Source organism: Microcaecilia unicolor, chromosome 3 (assembly GCF_901765095.1).
Source record: "Microcaecilia unicolor chromosome 3, aMicUni1.1, whole genome shotgun sequence".
Classification (NCBI taxonomy): domain Eukaryota; kingdom Metazoa; phylum Chordata; class Amphibia; order Gymnophiona; family Siphonopidae; genus Microcaecilia; species Microcaecilia unicolor.
The window spans coordinates 142,009,024-142,031,218 of NC_044033.1; the positions used below are offsets into that span (position 1 = coordinate 142,009,024).

The window sequence follows — 22,195 nt, forward strand, 5'->3', positions numbered from 1 at the left end:
CCAGCTAGTTGATGACCAACACATTACATCTGATTTTTCTTCCATCTTGATTTTCATATTTTGTTCATCGTTCAACTTATGCCATATCAGACCATTTGACATTGAAGTTTTTGTTTTTTTTTAAAGGAAAACCATGGGAAGATCATAAGACAATACATACCACTCAGGAAAACTTATTCAGTAAGGTTTCATGATATGTGGATAGTACTGTAGCAACAAACAGAAGATAAGACTAGCATGATCCATCTAGTCTGCACCGTAAGATGGACAGTCATACCTGCTGCTCTATAAAGAGCATGCAGGTTACCCCCTCTGCCTCAGTTTAGGATTGTACTTGTCTCGCTATGCAGATTTACACCTCTTTTTGGTTTTCTTTAATTCAATCCTCTTGCTAAATAGAGATCATCTGTATTTATCCAATACCTTTTTGAATTCAGTCAGTCAGATTTTGTCCTAATTACATCCACTGGAAGGGCAACCAAGGCATCCATCAGCCTTTCAGTGAAAGTTATTCCTCCATATGGCTTTTAAGCGTACCTCCGTGCAGTTTCTTTTCATGTCCTCTAGTTCTATAGCTTCTCTGTCTTTGATAAAGATTTGTTTGTGCATTAATACACTTCAAGTATTTAAATGTGTTTCATACCAACCCCCCCATTTCTTCTCTCATCTAGTGTATACATATTCAGGTCTCCAAGTCTCTTCCCATATCTTCTGGTGCAGCCCCATACCATTTGCTTATTCTTTGGCAAAATATAGCTTCTAAACATGGCAAGCTGCATCAAGTGCGATCCATTACAGAAGCTAAAGAAATCTTGCCAGAAACAGTGGCTAGCCTGTCGCCTTCTTGCACTAGAATGTCTTCTCTATGCCAACACGATAGACAAGGAGTGGCCTAGTGGTAAGGGTGGTGGACTTTGGTCCTGGAGAACTGAGTTCAATTCCCACTTCAGGCACAGGCAGTTCCTTGACTCTGGGCAAGTCACTTAACCCTCCATTGCCCCATGTAAGCCGCATTGAGCCTGCCATGAGTGGGAAAGCGCGGGGTACAAATGTAACAAAACAAACCAAAGTGGGTGGCAAAGGACAACAGTGTTCCTTGCTATCTTTGGTTCTTTTCAATGTATAGATGCACCTACTTTGTAATATTCCACATCATTGTAAGGTAGTATCACGAAATGCCTAGCCACCTGCCTGGGGTTACCCTGTGGCCACTTAGAGGGTCTATCCCCAGCACAGCTCAGGTCCGACTGAACTCTACACTAGCACCCTTTTCCCTTTCCCACAGACTGGGTCGCAACCACCTTTGGGTGAGTCTCCCGCTTTCAAATTATCCCCAGTGATCTCAGTTCCCAGAAAGTACTCATAGACCCAACACAGAAACCACCAGGATTCTCTCTCAGTCCAGACAGACAGAGGCCATAAACAATTTGAACAATGAACAAAAATGTGCAATCAGCAAACAATAACAGGTAGCTGTAATATGGATCAATTATAATACTAACATTTATTTACTTCCTAAAAAAGTACCTGGTGAGATCAGGACACACAACTGTTCACCAGATATCAAGTATAAATGGTTTTTACAGGGCTTCAGCAAAGAGCTTTCTCTCTCTCTCTCTTCTCCCAAGCTGAAACTGAAGCAACAGTCAGCAATTGCTGGATAATTTCAAACTCCAGGCCAATCAGAGCCCAGAATAACAACATTTGAAAAAAAAAAAAAGCTGGTTATATCCCCGGAAGACACTTCCTATATGTTAACTAAATAAGGGTAAGGTCAGTTCTTTGTAATGGCTTAAAACGTAACATGCACCACCTGCTGGCCAAACTAGAGAAATGCACTTCAAGCATCAGTAAAGACAATACTATAGACTTAAAACACATTCTTCACAGGTGGGCTTTCACATGTGTGCCAATATTTTTGTACTACTTTCAAGAAAGTAGCTCAGAAGAGAAATGCTGGTCTCCCTTCTGAGCTACTTTCTAACTGCTATTATGCTGTAGCTCAGTGGCTGTCACCTAATAATATTGCTATTAATTCATCTAAAATAGTTGCCCTTGTCATTTAACTAATAAGATACAGTCAATTAATAGCATTCTACTGATAGATATTACTATTCCAGTACTGAATAACATTCATTAATTACCAACTTGGACACCAATCAAAAGCTTTTGTGGCACTTAAACCTCTGCTTACCTACAAAAAATTTAATGTAGTGACAACAGGCCTTTATCACAAATGCAGTAGCACAAACAGGAGATGTAACTGCTTTGACCATATCTCCCTGACACTGCAAGCTCTTCATATTTAAGTTTGTTACCTTGCTGTTTAAGGTCTTGAATAGCTTAGCACTACTTACACATATATTGATTTGCTGTTTGTGCTTAAAAGTGCAGGGCCTCTTAGCACTTCACAGCTCTAAATCATTTAAATAGGCCCTAATTTGTGTACATACATTTTACATGTTATAGTATACTGGTTTGAAAACTCAAATAATGTCCTTGAAAAAAAGGAGCTTATTTTAAAGTTTCAATTACAAACTTTCTAATAAAACTAAATGAGATATACAATGGAGACTTAGGTAAATTAGAGCACAGGAAATTGAGTTAACAAGGATAGCACATACAAATTTCAGTTTTACCATTAAGTGCTATCTGCCATGAGCTCACCAAATCTAGAGGTACCACAGAAAACAATATTGCCAAAATATTCCTATTTTCAAAGCCTTGATAAGAACAGAGTCTGAATTTGCTAGGAATCAAAAAAGCCATAAAACCTTCAGTGTACTTTATTTTTTAAAGGATACCGTCCTGCATAATGAAGTGTTTGTGGATCAATATCACTGGGATAGGGGCTCAAGGGAACAAGTTCTCTTTTTAATGGATCAAAGACTAGCTGGTAGAGGAATGTGTTATTGGCGCGTACAAATCCCTCTAAGTACTCCTCAGGTACGACTATATTCATTTTCAAGTACTGACCAATCTTCTTAATGACCTGTAAACACAAAGGGAAAAAATTCCAAAGGATATAATTGAGAAACATCCTTAAACAGATATAGTTGAACTTTTCTAGAAAATACTGCTTCTTCAAACAGAACATAATAGATTAACAGAAAAAGATCAAACTGACCATGAATTTGTTTTTACACTACTAAGAATATATCCCAGTTGCCAGTCATAAAAATGGTTCCCATATGATCTTTCTCCTTATATAGAAGTTTTTATTCTCTCTCTCATTCATACTGTAATTTCATGGGCAGATGAACTAACAAAATCCTCCAATTAGTTCAGACTTAGTGCCTTTCTCTTTATGCTCCATCTCTGGCCCTATTCAAAATCCAGGTAAAAAGCCCACCTTTTGAGGCTGTTTTTAACTCAACCTTTTATCTTTTATTCACCTGTTTAATACCGATGTTCTTTTAATCATTTCCATAATGAATGAAACTCCCTAATTTCTTATTTGTTCTGTTTTGAATAAATTGTAAGCTGTCTCTTCCATGTTTGTGTACAGTGCTGTGTATGTCTAGGAGTGCTATATAAATAAGTAGTAGTGATGTTTGGGATGGAGCAGACAGCACAGGGCCTAAACTTGTCAAGAATCTGCAGCTTGATTGTTTTATATTACAACACTTCTATCCTGCCAAACTGGAGAAAATTAAAAAGATAAAAAAGCAAAAATAGACATGTGTACACTAATAGGTATGTTTTTTGTTAAACACCTTTATTAGATAATCCCCAAAATAAATTATTTACAATCCTTTAAGGTCAGACTAAAGCAATAGAAAGTCAAAAACAGAAATATCAGTTCAAAGACCTTTGGACCTGAAGTACTCCTTAACACTCTTCCTCTGGATTCTCCTATTTAGTCTCTAGATGGGTATCTTCTTTCTCTTCTCTGAAATATCTGTGTGTGTCTCTCTCTCTATGTAAAAGACTATAGCTTCTCTTCAAGCAGGTGAGACACCTAATAGAGACACATCCAGTGTAAAAGTACTCCAGAAAGTTAACACCAAAATTTCTTCAGGACCTCCAATTTTGTTAGACCTGTCCATTATTTTTGCTTTTACGACTAAAAGATCTCTCTATATAAAAGGCAAGACCAACGTTCTATGAAGCCTCCAGCCGGAAGTGTGAAGGGGGCGAGATATCCGGTTTCCCTATGAGTGTCTGCCCTGCCCTCTCTGTAACACAGTCAGTGAAGGAAAACAGCAGAGCACGAAATCAAATCGCTGGCTCTGTAACAGTGAAGGACTCAGAGGGGGGAGGGGAGAGAGGCCAGAGGGCAGGGACTCACACACTCCCACATGCACACAGAAGAAAACATTGCTAGCCCCCGTTTCATTTGCATCAGAAACGGGGCTTTTTTACTAGTCCTCTATATTTAGCTCATATTTTCTTTAGGTCCACTACTGTTTTAACCTCTATTAACCACTCAGAGGACATATGATGAATATCACCCTTTCTGTGAAATAGTTCCCGATGTTGCTTTAAATTTTAAGCCCCTTGGAAAGTGTTTTAATTTTTGTGCATTAATGCCTCTCATTTCTCTTCAGTCCCAACCTCTCTGAGAGTTTATGTATTTAGCTTATGTTTCATAGGACTATTTCTATAGATTCCATAAATTGTTGATAGCTCTTCTCTAGATCTCCTTCAACTTTTTTTTAAAAAGAGGTGCAGCCTCCAAAAGACAATGCTCCAAGCCAAAGTATCACAAATTACTTATACAACAGTCACTTTCTTCTACTAGAAGTGCACCCAAAATATTATGCTTCTAATGTCTGAAGGTAACCAGTAGGCACGTTGATTCTGTTATGACCACCTCATACCCTTATAAAAATCCCAGCTCATACCCTTATAAAAATCCCCATAGGTAGGTTCATCATACACATACCTCTTTATCAACACATATAAAATGTTTTTTTTTAATGCATGCATGTTTTATATTACATATATTGTATACACACCTCATAGGTCATTCTCTTCTAAACATACCAGGACAGTAAGGAATCCCATCCCACTGTGTTGGTGGCAAATATTATATATATACATATACACACACACATACATATACATACACACAAAGCTGCTAAGAGGAATGCCAAGAGATTCCTGTGCCACACGACAGCTTAAGAAGAAAATAGATGTAACAATGGGTAACTATATAAAGAGGTGTATTTTCAAAGCACTTAGACTTATAAAGTTACATAGCAACCTATAAAACTTTCTAAGTCTAAGTGCTTTGAAAATGAGCCCCATAGTCTCCCATGTCTTTATTCTATTCTTATCAACAGTGAAGTCTGGCAAATTACCAGTCCTATTGAAGTCAGCCCTTAAGCCCACTTTGAAAAAAAAAAAAATCATCAGATCTTGACCCTTTGCAGGCCAAAAATCAACCAGTCTCAAATTTCTCTTTTCTTTCTACGTTGTGGAGTCAGTGGCTCTGGATCAGCTTTCCACCTATATTGTCCATTAATGTTTTGCACCCTCATCAATCTGATGGTGTTCTGTCTTGCTAACTGAACTACACAGTACTTTGGAAAAGGGGAAAATTGATCTATTTACGGGAGTCTTTTACAAAAGTACAGTAGCATTTTTAGAGCACACTAAACGCTAGAGACACCCATAGGATCTCTTGATCTGTTGATATTTGATATCATTAATCATGATCTTCTTTTACATTACCTTTCCTCTCTAAGTATCTCTCGTGTAGTTATGGGACTGTTTTTTTCCCCCCTTCGTTAATGATCTTTTCAGGTGGTTCAGTCTTCTACTACTACTACTTAACATTTCTAGAGCGCTACTAGGGTTACGCAGCGCTGTACAAATTAACAAAGAAGGACGGTCCTTGCTCAAAGGAGCTTACAATCTAAAGGACGAAATGTCAAGTTAGGGCAGTCTAGATTTCCTGAGTAGAGGTGTAGTGGTTAGGTGCTGAAGGCGACACTGAAGAAGTGGGCTTTGAGCAATGATTTGAAGATGGGCAGGGAGGGGACCTGGCGTATGGGCTCAGGGAGTTTGTTCCAAGCATGGGGTGAGGCAAGGCAGAAAGGGCGGAGCCTGGAGTTGGCGGTGGTGGAGAAGGGTACTGAAAGAAGGGCTTTGTCTTGAGAGCGGAGGTTGCGGGTAGGAACGTAAGGGGAGATGAGGGTAGAGAGGCTGCAGATCGAGTGCATTTGTAGGTTACCTGATCAGAAGCCAGTGAAGTGACTTGAGGAGAGGGGTGATATGAGTATATCGGTCAAGGCGGAAGATAAGACGTGCAGCAGAGTTCTGAACGGACTGAAGGGGGGATAGATGGCTAAGTGGGAGGCCAGTGAGGAGTAGGTTGCAGTAGTCAAGGCGAGAGGTAATGAGAGAGTGGATGAGAGTTCGGGTGGTGTGCTCAGAGAGGAAGGGGCGAATTTTGCTAATGTTATAGAGGAAGAAGCGACAGGTCTTGGCTATCTGCTGGATATGCGCAGAGAAGGAGAGGGAGGAGTCGAAGATGACACCAAGGTTTCCCTTGACAAGCGGTGTCAGTCTTTTCTCCAACACTTTTTAATGTATTTGTTAGTCCTTTGGTTTTACTTGTTTAATTGTTTGGGAGCAGATCTTATTCCTATTAGATTTTCTTTTATTTCTTTTACACAGATGTAAATTCAGTCGATTTACAGCCTCTTCAAACATGTTTAAAGCTTGTGGCAGGTTGGCTACAAGGTCATTTAGTTCTAGTAACATAGTAGATGACGGCAGAGAAAGACCTGTACAGTCCATCCAGTCTGCCCAACAAGATAAACTCATATGTGCTACTTTATGTGTATACCGGGCTTTGATTTGTATCTGCCATTTTCAGGGCAAAGACCGTAGAAGTCTGCCCAGCACTAGCCCCGCCACCCAATCTCCGCTAAGCTTCTGAGGATTCATTTATGTTTATCCTACCCATTTTTGAATTCCGTTACCGTTTTCATCTCCACCACCTCCCACGGGAGGGCATTCCAAGCATCCACCACTCTCTCCATGAAAAAATACTTCCTGACATTTTTCTTGAGTCTGCCCCCCTTCAATCTCATTTCATGTCCTCCAGTTCTACCGCCTTCCTATCTCTGGAAAAGGTTTGTTTGCGGATTAATACCTTTCAAATATTTGAATGTCTGTATCATATCACCCCGGTTTCTCCTTTCCTCCAGGGTATACATGTTCAGGTCAGCAAGTCTCTCCTCATATGTCTTGTAACACAAATCCCATACCTTTTTTGTAGCTTTTCTTTGCACCGCTTCAATTCTTTTTACATCCTTAGCAAGATATGGCCTCCAAAACTGAACACAATACTCCAGGTGGGGCCTCACCAATGACTTATACAGGGGCATCAACACCTCCTTTCTTCTGCTGGTCCCACCTCTCTCTATACAGCCTAGCAACCTTCTAGCTACGGCCACCGCCTTGTCACACTGTTTCGTTGCCTTCAGATCCTCAGATACTATCACCCCAAGATCCCTCTCCCTGTCTGTACATATCAGACTCTCACCGCCTAACACATACGTCTCCTATGGATTTCTACTCCCTAAGAGCATCACTTTGCATTTGTTCGCATTGAATTTTAATTGCCAAACCTTAGACCATTCTTCTAGCTTCCGCAGATCCTTTTTCATGTTTTCCACTCCCTCCCAGGTGTCCACTCTGTTACAAATCTTAGTATCGTCCGCAAAAAGGCAAACTTTCCCTTCTATTCCTTCGGCAATGTCGCTCACAAATATACTGAACAGAATCGGCCCCAGCACCGATCCCTGAGGCACTCCACTGCTCACCTTTCCCTCATCCGATCGAATTCCATTTACCACCACCCTCTGGCATCTGTCCGCCAACCAGTTCCTAATCCAGTTCACCACTTCGGGTCCTATCTTCAGCCTGTCTAGTTTATTCAAGAGCCTCCTGTGGGGAACCATGTCAAAAGCTTTGCTGAAATCTAAGTAGATTATGTCTATAGCATGTCCATGATTCAATTCTCCTGTCACCCAGTCAAAGAATTCAATGAGATTCGTTTGGCACGATTTACCTTTGGTAAAACCATTTTGTCTCGGATCTTGCAGCTTATTGGCTTCCAGGAAATTCACTATCCTTTCCTTCAGCATCGCTTCCATTACTTTTCCAATTACCGAAGTGAGGCTTACCGGCCTGTAGTTTCCAGCTTCTTCCTTATCACCACTTTTGTGAAGAGGGACCACATCCGCCATTCTCCACTCCCACGGAACCGCTCCTATCTCCAAGGATTTATTAAACAAATCTTTAAGAGGACCCGCCAGAACCTCTCTGAGCTCCCTCAATATCCTGGGGTGGATCCCATCCGGTCCCATGGCTTTGTCCACCTTTAGATTTTTAAGTTGTTCATACACACTCTCTTCCGTGAACGGTGCTATATCCAATCCATTCTCATATGTACTTTTGCCGGTTAATCGTGGTCCTTCTCCAGGATTTTCTTCTGTGAAAACAAAAGTATCTGTTTAGCAAATTTGCTTTTTCTTCATCATTATCTACATAGCGGTTCGCAGCATCTTTCAGTCTCACAATTCCCTTTTTAGTCTTCCTCCTTTCACTAATATACCTGAAGAAATTTTTGTCACCCCTCCTTACCTTTCTAGCCATTTGTTCTTCCACTTTCGCCAGTCGTATCTCTCTCTTGGCTTCTTTTAGTTTCATCCGGTATTCCTCTCCGTGTTCCTCTTCTTGAGTTTTTCTGTATTTCAGGAACGCCAACTCTTTAGACTTTATTTTCTCAGCCACTTGCTTGGAGAACCATATCGGATTCCTTTTTCTCACTCTCCTTACATAAAGGTTTCTGGCCATATTTATAGCTTCTTTCAGCATGGACCACTGTCCTTCCACTTCTCGTTCATCCTCCCAGCCCATCAGCTCCTTCCTCCGGGTATTCCTCCATTTTACTAAAGTCAGCATGCTTGAAATCTAGGACTTTGAGTTTTGAGTGGCCGCCCTCCACTTCAGCTGTCATATCAAACCAAACTGTTTGATGGTCACTGCTGCCCAGGTGGGCACCCACTCAGACATTTGACACACTATCCCCATTTGTGAGCACCAGATCCAGTGTCGAACCCTCCCTCGTGGGTTCCGTCACCAGTTGTCTGAGCAGAGCACTTTGAAAAGCATCCAAGATCTCTCTACTTCTTTCCGATTCCGCAGATGGAACCTTCCAATCTGCATCCGGCAGATTGAAATCTCCCAGCAACAGCACCTCTCTCTTCTTTCCCAACTTTTGAATATCTGCGATCAGATCTTTATCTAGTTCCTCCAATTGTGTCGGAGGTCTGTAGACAACACCCACGTGGACAGAGGTTCTATCATCTCTTTTTAAAGTGATCCATATCGCTTCTTCCTTTCCCCAGGTCCCTGTCATTTCAGTTGCTGCAATATCATTTCTCAGATAGAGAGCTACTCCTCCACCTTTACAACCACCTCTATCCTTCCTAAATAGATTATAGCCTGGTATGCTTGCATCTCATTCATGGGAACCATTGAGCCATGTCTCCGTGATTGCAACAATGTCTAAGTCTGCCTCCAACATCAGGGCTTGAAGGTCATGAACTTTATTGCTTAGACTGCGAGCATTTGTAGTCATCGCTTTCCATCTACATTTCCTGGTATGTGTTTCAACATTAGTGATTTGGGGGTGTCTTTTCTCTTTGGGTACATTCATATCTTTTTGTTCCACCTTCACTGCTTTTTCTTCTGCCTGCCTCAGTTCTATTTTCAGGAACATCACAGTGCTGTAATGGAGCAAAAGAATTCTGTAGGGGCAACACTTGTGAGGGCTGATGTTTCTGTGTCACATAACGAAGTCTGCCTGAGCCTACCGTGAACCATCTATTCTTAGGTGGTTTTATCCTTTGAGACAGTGGTAAGAATTTGGAATGATTTTGTGCAGTCCTAGAAGCTGCTTTATGTGCATCCAATTCCTGCTTTACTTTACTGAGCTCTTGTTTTAAACTAGCGAGCTGATGACAGATAGGACAAGCCTTAAGTCTCCAGATGATTGGCCTTGAAACTAAAGCACCACAATTATTACAGAGAATAAGAGTCATCCTCATTGGTTGAAATGGGTATGAACAGGTGATGGGGTTAACAGTCTGCAAGATTGTGTGTGTGTGACTGAGGAGTAAAGTTAATGAGTTTTGGCTTATCTATATATGACTGGAAAATCCTGGGGTGGGTGGGACTATAAGTCCCAGTGAGTCAGCCAAGTGCTGTATCAAAAAGAGTTCTCTAAAGTATGACCAGAAATGATATAGTCTGATCAAAGAATTTTCAGTTGATTTAACTTTCAAATTCCACTAGAATATAACTAGGACTGGCAGAATCTTTCCACAAAGTTAGAGTGCTATAGGACCAGAAGCAGTTAGAAAAGCCTATCTTTTATCAGAGCTAGGCAGGAAAGGAAATAGGGTAGATTTATGGGTATAGCTGATTAAATGATGATTTTTGATTATCCTGCCAATACGGTACTGCCAACAGTGAGAGAAGCTTGATGAACAAGTTTAAGGAAGAGAAAGTAAAATGGTATCCTCTGTGATATATAATGAGATTAGCAATCAATGGATATGTTAACAGAGGTCCTTTTTATCTAGAGCAGTAAGCCCGTGATGCTGAGCAGAAGACTGGGGATATACTATGATAATGAAGGGTTTACTTTTCAGAGACAGTTGTAATTAGGGTGGAGTTAATTTTGTGACAATAGTGCATTTAGGAAAGCTATATAGGAAGTGTCTTGGGGTGGGTGGGCTTAAACTTAAAACCTGTGGAATGTGTTTGCTGTAAAACCTCTCTCTAGAACTGTATTAAGCCACTTATCTACACAGCTGGCTGGGATAAGGGGAAGACAAGGTTAAGAAATGCACCAGAAATGTCCAAAACCACAGCTCTAAAAGGTAGGGATAGCCAGAAATAAAGCCATAACAAGTCTTATCTGTGTGAGTTTCCTTCAGGCAGGAGAAAAAACAAAGACCTCGTGGATGCCCAGCTCTCTCAACAGAAGCTTTAGCCACCCCTAAGCTTTTAAATTGTCTGCAGAAAAACCAGGTGGGGGTGGGGAGGGGGGAGAGCTCAGCACACTTTAAGTAAAAGAAAAAGATCTAATACTTTCTGGCAGTTTTGAAATCTGAAATCTAGTTCTCAGATTAACAGATATCAATAAACCAGTAAGAAACACAACAATCAGATCACAACAGTCAGATCACAATATTTGTAGAGAGAGTTGCAAACTCAGAGAACACTCGTCTAAATAACATTATATGTGTGTGTGAGTGGTGGGGGGGGGGGGGGGGGGGTGAGACAATAGAAAAAAAAAAGCCATAACTTCTTAAGTTGACTAACCAACTTGGCTTACTAGGGCCCTCATTTCCCCCCTCTACATTGGTTAAAACAGTTGAGTAACCTGTATGCAATCTCCAAGTGCTTTCAGATGGCAGTTAATTTGGTGCTAGAGAAAAATGTTAAGTAATGTCAACTGTCACCTCTACAGAGAGGTATAAGCATTTCATCTCCTTTTCATCAGCCTAGTTTCTAATTAAGCATTTAAGAAAACTTTTTATGCATATATTATTATGGTGAATGGATAAGAAAGAAAAATCAGTTTCCATGTGTGTTTTGAGACATTTTCTGGATGAAATTTTCTTAAACGATTGTAAGTAAAAAGCAAAATACAATCTCAGAGGAAAAGGAGAAAAACCACATATACTATCAGTTTCCTACCCTATTGAATTCTTTGAGCTGCCCTCCTAAATGATAAATATAAATGCGGTTTGACACATCTGTTGGTTCAGCTAGTACCATTCTTACTCATAGCTTACTTATTTGTGCTAATTTCTCACAGCTGTGAAACAGGTCTGTAAAAATGATAAATTCAGCCTGTGACACTAATAACCTAACATTTTTTTTTTTTTCACAGATTCTCAGAGGTCATTAATATGAACACTGGTGATAGAAATCATTCAAAATTCATTTGGAACGGGGCTGCAAGTAAGGATACGCAAATTAGTTTGTCTCTGATAAAAGATGTTTACAAGTGGAATTTAAGCAAAGAGAGGACATAATTGACAGCAGTTTTCCTGAAAATTTATCATGGGGCCTCAAGAACTGGTTTTCCAAAATCTAAATAAAGTTTGAAAAAAAAAAAAAAGTAGCTCATTAAGCTCCAAAATTAAATTACCTTTATAATATCTGGATTGGTTGTCATTCTGAGCAATTTGCATGCCTTGGCTAATCCAATACCATGGATTGAGGGAAGATAATCACAACCGGAGAGAATACACATGTAACGAAATTTTTCTTCTGTAAATACATCCCCAAGTTGTTTGCACATTCCAAATCGGGCTTGATCAATTTCCAGTCCATGTCCAAATTTGTCCATTTTTAAAATCACCTTCAAATAAAAAATAAAGTAAAATATATATGCAGTTAATCAAAAGGCCTGTTTTGGGCATCTTACTAGGCACTTAGAATAAGATGCTACACAGATATTTTGCAGCAACCAACAGTATACAACAAAGGCAGTTGTCAGTCTCACAGCAGTATCAGATAAATGCCAATAAGACAGAGGACTATTCATAAGGCAGAACACAACCTGTATCACATTCATAGCATATGTATACAGGCATGAAAGCCATGCCAGTGTTTTTTTCTTTTTGAAAAGAAAAATCAGTGGGAGAAGGCCGTACACCTGCTCTGGGGACTGAGCACTTGCCGGCTCACAGTCCCCTGGCTCAGTACAGTCTTGCTACTAATACTGTTCTACAGCTATACCCTTGTGCACTTGTTAGGATGCTTAAGTTGGGGTTTCTGCTTTGAGTGACACCTGCAACTTTAAGAAATCTAAATACAAATTTCTTGTTTAAAAAAAAAAAAAAAGTAACACTTCGGGGTTTTTTTTTTTTCCTGTCTAGCAGTTTCCCTCATTGGAATTCACACTTAGATCAGACCTGGCTTCTACTGGACTATTCAGCACCCTTATTTTTATGTTAATTTCCCAATGCAACCCAGCCATCGCAGCAAGAGTCTTCATATGATGGCCACAATCAGTTGCTCTCAAAAGACTTTGGCTAAATCTTATGTTATTCCTGGTTTGCCCCAAGATCTTTGATTTCTCTTGTAAGAGCTCCTTTCTCTTAAGGACTCTCAAGTTAACCTACAAGTGACACTTGACCCAGGACAAAGAATGATCGTCTCCTCTGCTGCCTGATCTGAAGGAGGCTGGGTGACAAGTTGGTTCAGTTACCGGCCCTTTTACGAAAGAAGAGCAACAGTGGAAAGAGCAGAGTCCTTGGCTAATCTCACCAGTAACACTTAATACAGTTGTTACCATGCATTTGCATGAAAAGTACACTAAGCATCATCTCATTTCACTACCATTTTAACTCTTGTTTTGTTAGCAAACACATCAAAAATTAATTCACAAAGTGTGTTTAAAAGAACAAAACAAATACGGAGGTTTTGGACAGCTCTCTCTAAGTTTATGGGCTGGCTTATGGGGTATCGGGTGGACCTATCTTTTGAAAAAGTGATACTGAGCTCCATGGCGACATGGCACAAAGGAACGTTGGAAGAAAAGATGTTCCTCAGTAAACTTTGTATTTTGGGGAAAAAATGTATTTTAAATTGTTGGACAATGGACAAAGGTCCTTCATATTGGTATTGGAGGAATAGGGTACATGAGCTCATGCTATGGGAAATGCAAGACGCCCGTAATACTCCCAAGAGGCGCCAACGATTCATGAAGATTTGGGGGGCATACCTACACAAGATATCACCACGAGCACGTAGCCATGTTTTGAACACTTTGGGTTAGTCTATATTCATGACAAGAGCATAATCAGAAACATGAGGCACAATTATAAAGGGGGACGGGGATAAGAGGGAGGGGAGAAGGGAAGTGACACAAATTGGTTGACAGAGGATGCCCACATGTAATAGATGTTTGCTTAACCATAGATTAGTTAAGATACTTCCCTAATTGGAATGTGACAATCATTTTGTAATGTCCATGGGAAGGGCTGAATTACTAGAGGTAATCCTGGAAAGGAAAAGAAGAGAAGACGCCATCGAGTCTATAAGAGTAAAAGGCTCGGTGGGAGAGACACAGGGGACGGGAGGGAGGGGGGAGGGGGGGGAGAAAAGTTAAAAAATTTGATGATAGATGTTATGGTTGCTGTGTATGATGGAAATAATTTCTTGTTTGGGACATTATGGAGAATGGCCTTGGTTACGATGATAATGATAATATGTGTCATTAACAAACAATGTTGAAACCCAAAATATTGATGATGCAGTTAAGATGTATGTATACAACCGTGACATGTTATTATGCTCACAAAGTGTTTGACTTTATCGCTTATGTTTACAATGTTTATCATCAATAAAAACCGTTGAAACATAAGAACAAAACAAAACCCTCAATTAAAATAGTCCTCGAAGCTTACACCAGTCCTTACACACTGACTGAGTTTGCCCTAAAGACATTCAAGTCCACCTGGGGAAAATGCAGCAATTAGGCCCAGAGGCAAGGCAACCCAAATTTAATCTACTGGACAGGTTTACCAAGACATCTACTTTCATCATCTCCTATTTGAAAAACTTAATTCTGATGTTCGCAAAGTCTCCTTTTTGTTATCAAAATGTTTTAATTTGTTAGCTCTGCATTGGGTCTCACCAGTAGTTTTGGAATATGGTCTTAAGTGCACATGTTGGTAACTGTGTGACCCATGATTTTTTTTCTGCTATCACGGTGTCCCCAAAGACCATCATGGAACAGCTTGTGGCAGGGGGTTCACGCTGAAGCAACTCAGGAACCCAGCTGGTGGGCAGGAAGTTACAAGGCTAGGAGCAGTGTTTCTGGAAATCTCAATTAGCTAATGGTTTAAAAGTCTCATGGGTGCTAGGGTAATGAGGAAGTAGCACATAATGAGAGATACTGTCACTAGATGTCACACAATTCTACTATCAAATCCATTTGCTTAAGCTTAAAATTCTAAGCTTTAATTATTCGTATTTATTAGGGATTTATTTACTGCCTTTTTGAAGAAATTCACCCAATATAGTGTATAGTAAGAATAAGTCAAAGGCAATAGATTATAATTACAGTAGTAAAAATATTCAAACAATTAATAGTATGGCATAGTATGCTACACAATGTCAACACAATATGAAATAAAACATCTTAGTAGACAGCATTTATTTATTGCATTTGTATCCCACATTACCCCACCTATTTGCAGGTTCAATGTGGCTTACATAGTTTTGTTAACATAGTCATTGCGGGTTCAATGTGGCTTACATATTTTGTTAGCAAAGTCATTGCAGGGTGACAGGTACATTTAATATTGTGTCAAGGTTAGGCAAGGGTAGAAGGAAGAAGAAAGGGGTGATTAGGCAGTTATAGTGGTGAGTTACAGCATAGACTAAGTGGGGATGGAACATTTTCTAACTCCTGTTACTCTATCTTACCTGTGTATAAAATAGATTAACAGGAGTTGGAAAATAAGGGACCTAAATTATAGAATGTTGCAAGTGAATATAACCTACACTAGGGTAGGCAAGTCGAGAGAGAGCGTTGTTTCCCTGTTTACTTGAATGCAACACACCTTAAGGCTTTCATGGGCTGCTGTTTGGTCATCCCTCCCAATTCAAACGAAATATTTGATTTGTTTGAGTGCTTTTAGCTGTCTGGCTCCTTTCCTTTGAGTAACTAGCTCTTCATATTAGCCTTTGAATCTTGACAAAGTGCAGGCCTACAAGGGGAGTATTCCTAACAATCATTTCCAGATTGTTAGAATTGATTTTCCCCTGGATGCTAGGGTGGGGCCTGCTCTTTGATTTCCTTTCCTGTTGTATACCACCATAAGTTCATGTACAGATTGATTCTCTATTTGCTCCCCTTCCTTTATGTAGTTAGTTTGTTCAAAATCTATGCATCATATCAATTGTTTCTCTGATCTCACATGGTTTTGTACACCACCACATCCCTAGGAGGCATATTTTCAAAGCACTTAGCCTTCCAAAGTTCCATAGGTTTCTATGGAACTTTGGAAGGCTAAGTGCTTTGAAAATATGCCTCTAGGTAACCCACAGAAAAAAAGTCTGGCCCAAGAACAGAACCTAGGTCTTCTGCAACATGGCACACCACACTACAAACTTTACACAAATCATAATACAGAAAAAAATTAAAACATAAGAATGCCACTGAGTTGACATCCTCTACTATTAAAACGGTAGGGAAGAGAGAAAGATTAAGCAATGAGGTTTATCACATAGAAACTAACGCATATGAAAGTTTAAAAGTGTACAGGAAAATATTTTAATTAGCTACGAAAAGCTTTACTCTCTCAAACTGAAATGGATTTGAAAGGGCTCCTCTAAATGCAAGTCCTAAACCATTTTTGACAGTTTACTAGAATGCTGCATCCCCACATCATGAACTCACTGAAGCTCGAGACTTTTAGTTACATACCTTTTTACATCCAAATGCTAAAAGGTCAGAGTCCTCCGTTATTACGGCCTGTGCAATGCCAACCTTGTTAAGGTAAGCTAGCTGAGAATCTGCCTCATACGGAGCAACAATACAGTCAATCCCCTGGGCTCGTGCAAACTATATGAAAAATAAAACAGTTTTTAATGTATGAATAACTTGTATCCATGCATATAATGTCTATATATTTCGTGTAGCATTTGTTCTTACCACATCTAAGTACAAATCCTGCTTGACTCTGACTCTAATATAAGTTGATGAAACATTAAGTTGGACATTAGCAACTACTCAAACAAAAACATCAAGAGAAAAATTTCTGGCATAGACTATATTCAATCCGGCCAATACTCAGCACTACTTAACCGGCCAGGAACAGCTCCAGGCCGGTTAAATAGCATTTAGCCGGCTAACCACTAATATCTGGATATCCGGTTATCTCTGCTGAATATTTGCACTTAGTGCGATATAGCCGGCTACCTGCTAATATTCAAGCGTTGGCCAGCTAAGTTTAGTGGACAAATCAGGCTGCCTAAATAGCAGTCCTATCTGTGGCCGCTATAAACTTAACCAGCCAACACTTCACTTAACTGGTTAAGTTTCAGCAGACCAAAAGAATCCCCGAATATTCAGTGATGGTCACCGGAAACAGCCCGGCATTGAATATCCAGGGTCAGCGCCAATCGTGGCACGTATTCAGATCACTGGAGGCAGCCTGCATATTTGGCCCAAAGTCTCTACAGAATAAAAACATGCTAGTAATTTCTCTCTAGTATGAGTGACCAGCTGATTTCTGTGCCTTTAGAAAATGGACGTTTAAACTTTAACGTTATCCAACTTATTTAAAATGTGCAAAGATACATCCCACTGTATTCTCAAACTATTAGATGTGTAGTTTTACCAGCAAATTTCAAAATAAACTATTCGTCCGCAAGTGCAACTCTCATCTCACTACTGTTAAATTAACTTTGAAAAAACAAAAACAGTTATCAAGCACCCTAGGAACCAGCAGTCTTAATGTCCAACCAAGAAAAGCTGACCAGCTAGTTTTAAACAGCGACCAGCACACTGGCTTCAAATGCCAACATTGGGATCACTGCATGTATACATCTTGTGCTCAAGTATTGCCACATTCTGTGACATGATCTTATTTATTTATTTATTGCATTTGTACCCCACATTATCCCACCTTTTTGCAGGCTCAATGTGGCTTACAGAGTGAGGTTATGTTAAAATCATCTGGTCTGCTGATATCTAGACATCTGTCTTTCTCTTTAATCTCCCTGCATCTCAGTTCACCTGGAAATGAACTAACATGACTGCCAGCTATAAGAGTGAGTCCACACACCAAAATTAGTAAATCAAAAATTCTACAGTAGAAATATCTATCCGGATACCTTTTGGATGGATGGAAATACAACATTTTGCATTTAATATGATTTCTGTTCATAAAAATAGGATATTGCTTACTTCCATCTTTATATAACAAACTAAAGCTCAGCAACTCTTAAAGAAACACACCATAGTCTGGAAGGGCATAAAACTCATCAAGGTTTTAGTAAACCAGCCTTTAAAAAGATTCATATTACACTCTGTGGTGTTTTTTTGTTGTTGTTTGAAATGTGAGCTCCCTCAGGTGCAAAATTAAGATTCCAGAGAGGTAAATAACTTGCTTTAATAACATCATGAGCCATGGCAGATGTTATGTTGATAGAGCGGGCAAAGCATTCTCTGGCTTCTGTCACTTTCCCCTCACGAAGCAGCTGTTTCCCCTTCTGCAAATTTGCTTGCCGTCTCCTGCAAAGTATTTAAAAAAACAAAAAGGAAACTTAAACCACATCCCTTTGCATTTCTAGCTTGTATGTAATCCAGGTGTATTGCCTTCTGTAATGCAGTTGAATATAGCCATTTACATAACCTTTATAAAATGGTAATCTGAAAAACAGAGTTTTACTGAATTAGAAAATAACCAGAAAATTAAATAAATTCTAAGGGGGATGTTTACTAAGCTATGCTAAGCAGCTAGTGTGGGACTTACTGCATGGTATCCATTAGTGCGGACTCATGCCATTGGCTACTGCATGCTTAAATCAATTAGCAAGTTAAAAATGCATGCTTGCTGCTTAAGGTGGGTCGGAAAAGAGGTAGTGACAGGGTGTGGCCAGCAAAGACAGCTAGCATGTGGGTTGGTGTCATGCGCTAGCTGTCACAACTGCCGAGAAAATTAAATTTATGCTTTTGGATAATAACCGTGATTCATTATTGATAACATTATTGTTGAACGAGTTTCATATACCCTCTCCCCTTGTATTAAGATACTAGGAATTTCTTTGGCTCAATCTTTGTCATTACAACCACAGGTTAACTTCCTTGGTTAGAAGTTCTTTTTTCCTTATGAAGAATCTAAGAAAAATTCTTTGAATTAAAACAGTCAGGTTACTTGTTCAGGCTCTACTTTTGTCAAAATTAGATAACTGTAACTTGATCTTTTTAGGAACATCTAAGTTCAACCTTTTACGTTTACAGATGATACAGAATACTGCAGTAAGACTAATTTACTCTCTACATAAATATGATAGAATATCTCAATTTTATGTCAGTCTTCACTGGCTCCCTATCAAAATCAGGAGTCTGTTTAAATTTTCCTGTTTACTGTTCCATGTTCTTCATGGGGACTGCCCTGAACATTTGCAGTTCCATTTTGAATTTTCAAGCTCTTCTAGAAGAGCACTGAATTATTTTCCTTTTGTTCCTCCCTCCGCTAAAGCTGTAAAGAGCTTGAAGATCTGTGATATGTCTTTGCTTATCAAGCCCTAAAATTTGGTGTCTGTATGTTCCTTGTTTTCAGCTTAACTCAGAGTACATGCATTTGACAAAGATGCTTACAACAGCTTTTTTAAAGAACTTCTTGACTATTTCTGTAAACTTTTCTGTTTTTCATTTGACCTTTTTTCTTTTATGATGTAAAGATTAGACTATTTTCTGTAAACTGTTTTGAACCAATTTTGGTGTTAGTGGTATATAAATTGTAAAACTGTAACTGTAGTGCAACTGCACTTACCAACATCCCAAGATGACTCATTCTTCCGTATGAGGACAATTACTCCTTATATGAAAAGCATGACACAGTGGCAGTATCACAAGACCCACTAGGGGTCATTAACATTTTGAAATCTGGAACCAGACCAGGTGGGAATAGAGGTAGACTGTACCTGTACCATTCCACTAGACTCCAAGTAAATCCCCCAGGTAGAGGCCAACTGAAACCAGGATCTTCATTTTTGACCGAAACCAAATCTGTGATTGAAATTGGCCGGTTGCGGCCAAAACAGAAGCTGAAAACGAAACTGGCCCTGAGCTCCAAAACAGCCCCCACTCTCTCCTCCTGACCAAAAACATGCCTCCCAGAGGCAGTCCCCCTTCTTGGGCCTACCATGTTGTTGATGGCTAGTGGGGGCAGGAGCTCCTGCTCAAAATGGCTTCAGGTACAGCTAGTCACTCCTGCTTGTGCCAGTTCCAATCTCAAAATGGCTGCCGCAAGGCTGCCACTGGAAGTCTCAGAAGTCATTTTGAGATGGAGTCGGCCGTGGGCAGGAACAAGTGGGGATCACTCCTAACCCCATAGCCACCAACAAAAGAAAAGGCCCAGGAGCCATTGGCAGGAGGGTCGAGGGAAAGGGGGTGGGAATGAGACTGTGCAGCATAATTTCATTTTTAGCCTAAAATCGAAACAAGCTGAAAATGAAATTTGTCTGGCCTCTCTCTCCTGGTGAGTGCTGAGGGAGGGTTATGCCACTGCAGGCATTGATGTAGCTGCTAGATTGTGCCACGGTCTGTGTGACATGCCTTGGCAGATAGCACAGATGCATGTAGGCTATCTGCTGATGCATTTAACACTATGTCCATGTGGAAGGCGTTGGTTCCTTGTGCTAAATGCAAGGCCAATAATTGGCATACTCACGGAAGTGCACTAGGCGCTATAAGGCAGTGCCTAAATGCTATAGAATGTAAATGCAGAGGGCTTATGCATGTGTAAAGCATGAGCATGTCTTCAATTGACATGCATAACTTATAGGATACTAGTAAAACAGGCCAGTTTCTGACACAAATGAAACGGGCGCTAGCAAGGTTTTCCTCGGAGTGTGTATGTTTGAGAGAGAGAGAGAGAGAGAGAGAGAGAGAGAGAGAGAGAGAGAGAGAGAGAGAGAGAGAGAGAGTGTGTGTGTGTGAGAGAGAGATGGAGTTTGTGTGTGAGAGAATGAGTGAGAGAGACAGAGTGTGTGTGTTTGTGTCAGAGAGAGAGTGTGTGAGAGAGAGTGTATGTGTGTGTGAGAGTGTATGTGTGAGAGAGAGTGTGTGGGGGGGGGGGGGCTCCGAGTTCCATGACCCCCTCCTTCCCTCCCTTCCTCCGAGTTCCAGGCCCCCCTTCCGTCCGAGGTGCAGGCCCCCCCTCTCCTCTCTCTCCTCCCCTCCGAGTTCTTGGCCCCCTCCTCCCTCCGAGTTCCATGCCCCCTTCCGTCTCCTCCCCAGCGTGTTCCATGCCCCCCCCCTTCCTCGGAGTGTGTATGTTTGAGAGAAAGTGTGTGGGTGAGAGATGGAGTGTGTATGTGAGAGAGAATGAGTGAGAGAGAGAGAGAGAGAGAGAGAGAGAGTGAGTGTGTGTGTCAGAGAGAGAGAGAGAGAGAGAGAGTGTATGAGAGACAGAGTGTGTGTGTGAGTCTTTGTGAGTGTATGTGAGAAACAGAGAGTGTGTGTGTGTGTGTGTGTGTGAGAGAGAAAGTGAAGCCGTCAAGCCTTGAAGCATTCTTGCGCTCTGTAAGGCTTCATCTCCTCAATTGACGACACGTAGTTCCGGAATGTTGCAGGAATGCTTCAAGGCTTGAAGGCTTCACTTTCTCAGCTTCAGAATGTTGGAGGTGCGTTTTATTATATAGGATTATTAGTTACTAGTAAATAAGGCCCATTTCTGACACAAATGAAGCGGGCGCTAGCAAGGCTTTCCTCGGAGTGTGTATGTTTGAGAGAGAGTGTGTGTGAGAGTGACTCTGTGAGAGAGAGAGAGTGAATGTGTGAGTGTGTGTGTGACAGAGAGAGTGAGACTGGGTGCGAGTGTGTCTGTGAGAGAGAGTGTGTGCCAGGGGCCCCCCCTCCCAGTGTCCCCCCCTCCCTCCCTCTGAGTTTCTGGGTCCCCCCCCCCCCCCAAGTTTCAGGGTCCCTCCCTCCCTCCAAGGTCTCCCTCCCTCCCTCCGAATTTCAGGCCCCCCCCCCACCTCCCTCCGAGTTTCAGGGGCCCCCCTACCTCCCAGTTCCAGGATCGTCGTCCCTCCCTTCCTCTCCTCGTACATGCTCCCGTTGCATGCTGGTGGGTCGTGTGCTCTGGTTAGCGGGAAAGGCCGGCGTGCAGAATCTCAACCTGTCCCGGACGGGAATGAAAAGAAGAGAACTCGGCAGTCGCTAAAGGCCGGAGCCTAGCAGCCTTCGGCTATTTGTTAAAGTAAAAATGGCCGTGGTGGGGCACCGCTGAGGTGGCCGAGCCCGTGCTGTGTTCCAGCGCCATGGAGTGCTCGCATCTCGGCTCCAGCGTCTCTATCATGCCCGACTCTGCCACATTCCCCAGCGGCTAGCCTTCCTCGTGGTGCTGCAGTGGTGAGTGTGCCCCTTCCTCACCGGCTCCTGGCAGGCTACGTGAAGCTCAGG

The 22,195-nt window shown here is 41.1% G+C and overlaps 1 protein-coding gene across 4 annotated transcripts in view; it reads right to left on the bottom strand.

Moving 5' to 3' along the window:
* Positions 1-22,195, bottom strand: part of EXO1 (exonuclease 1) — an 83,331-nt gene that overhangs the window by 47,750 nt on the left and 13,386 nt on the right. For all 4 annotated transcript variants that reach the window (XM_030195204.1, XM_030195206.1, XM_030195203.1 and 1 more), the window contains exons 4-7: positions 18,172-18,295; positions 16,484-16,621; positions 12,191-12,403; positions 2,805-2,992 (exon numbers count right to left, since the gene is read on the bottom strand). In XM_030195204.1, the coding sequence (XP_030051064.1) occupies positions 2,805-2,992; positions 12,191-12,403; positions 16,484-16,621; positions 18,172-18,295 (663 nt within the window). The remainder of the gene's footprint in view (positions 1-2,804; positions 2,993-12,190; positions 12,404-16,483; positions 16,622-18,171; positions 18,296-22,195) is intronic.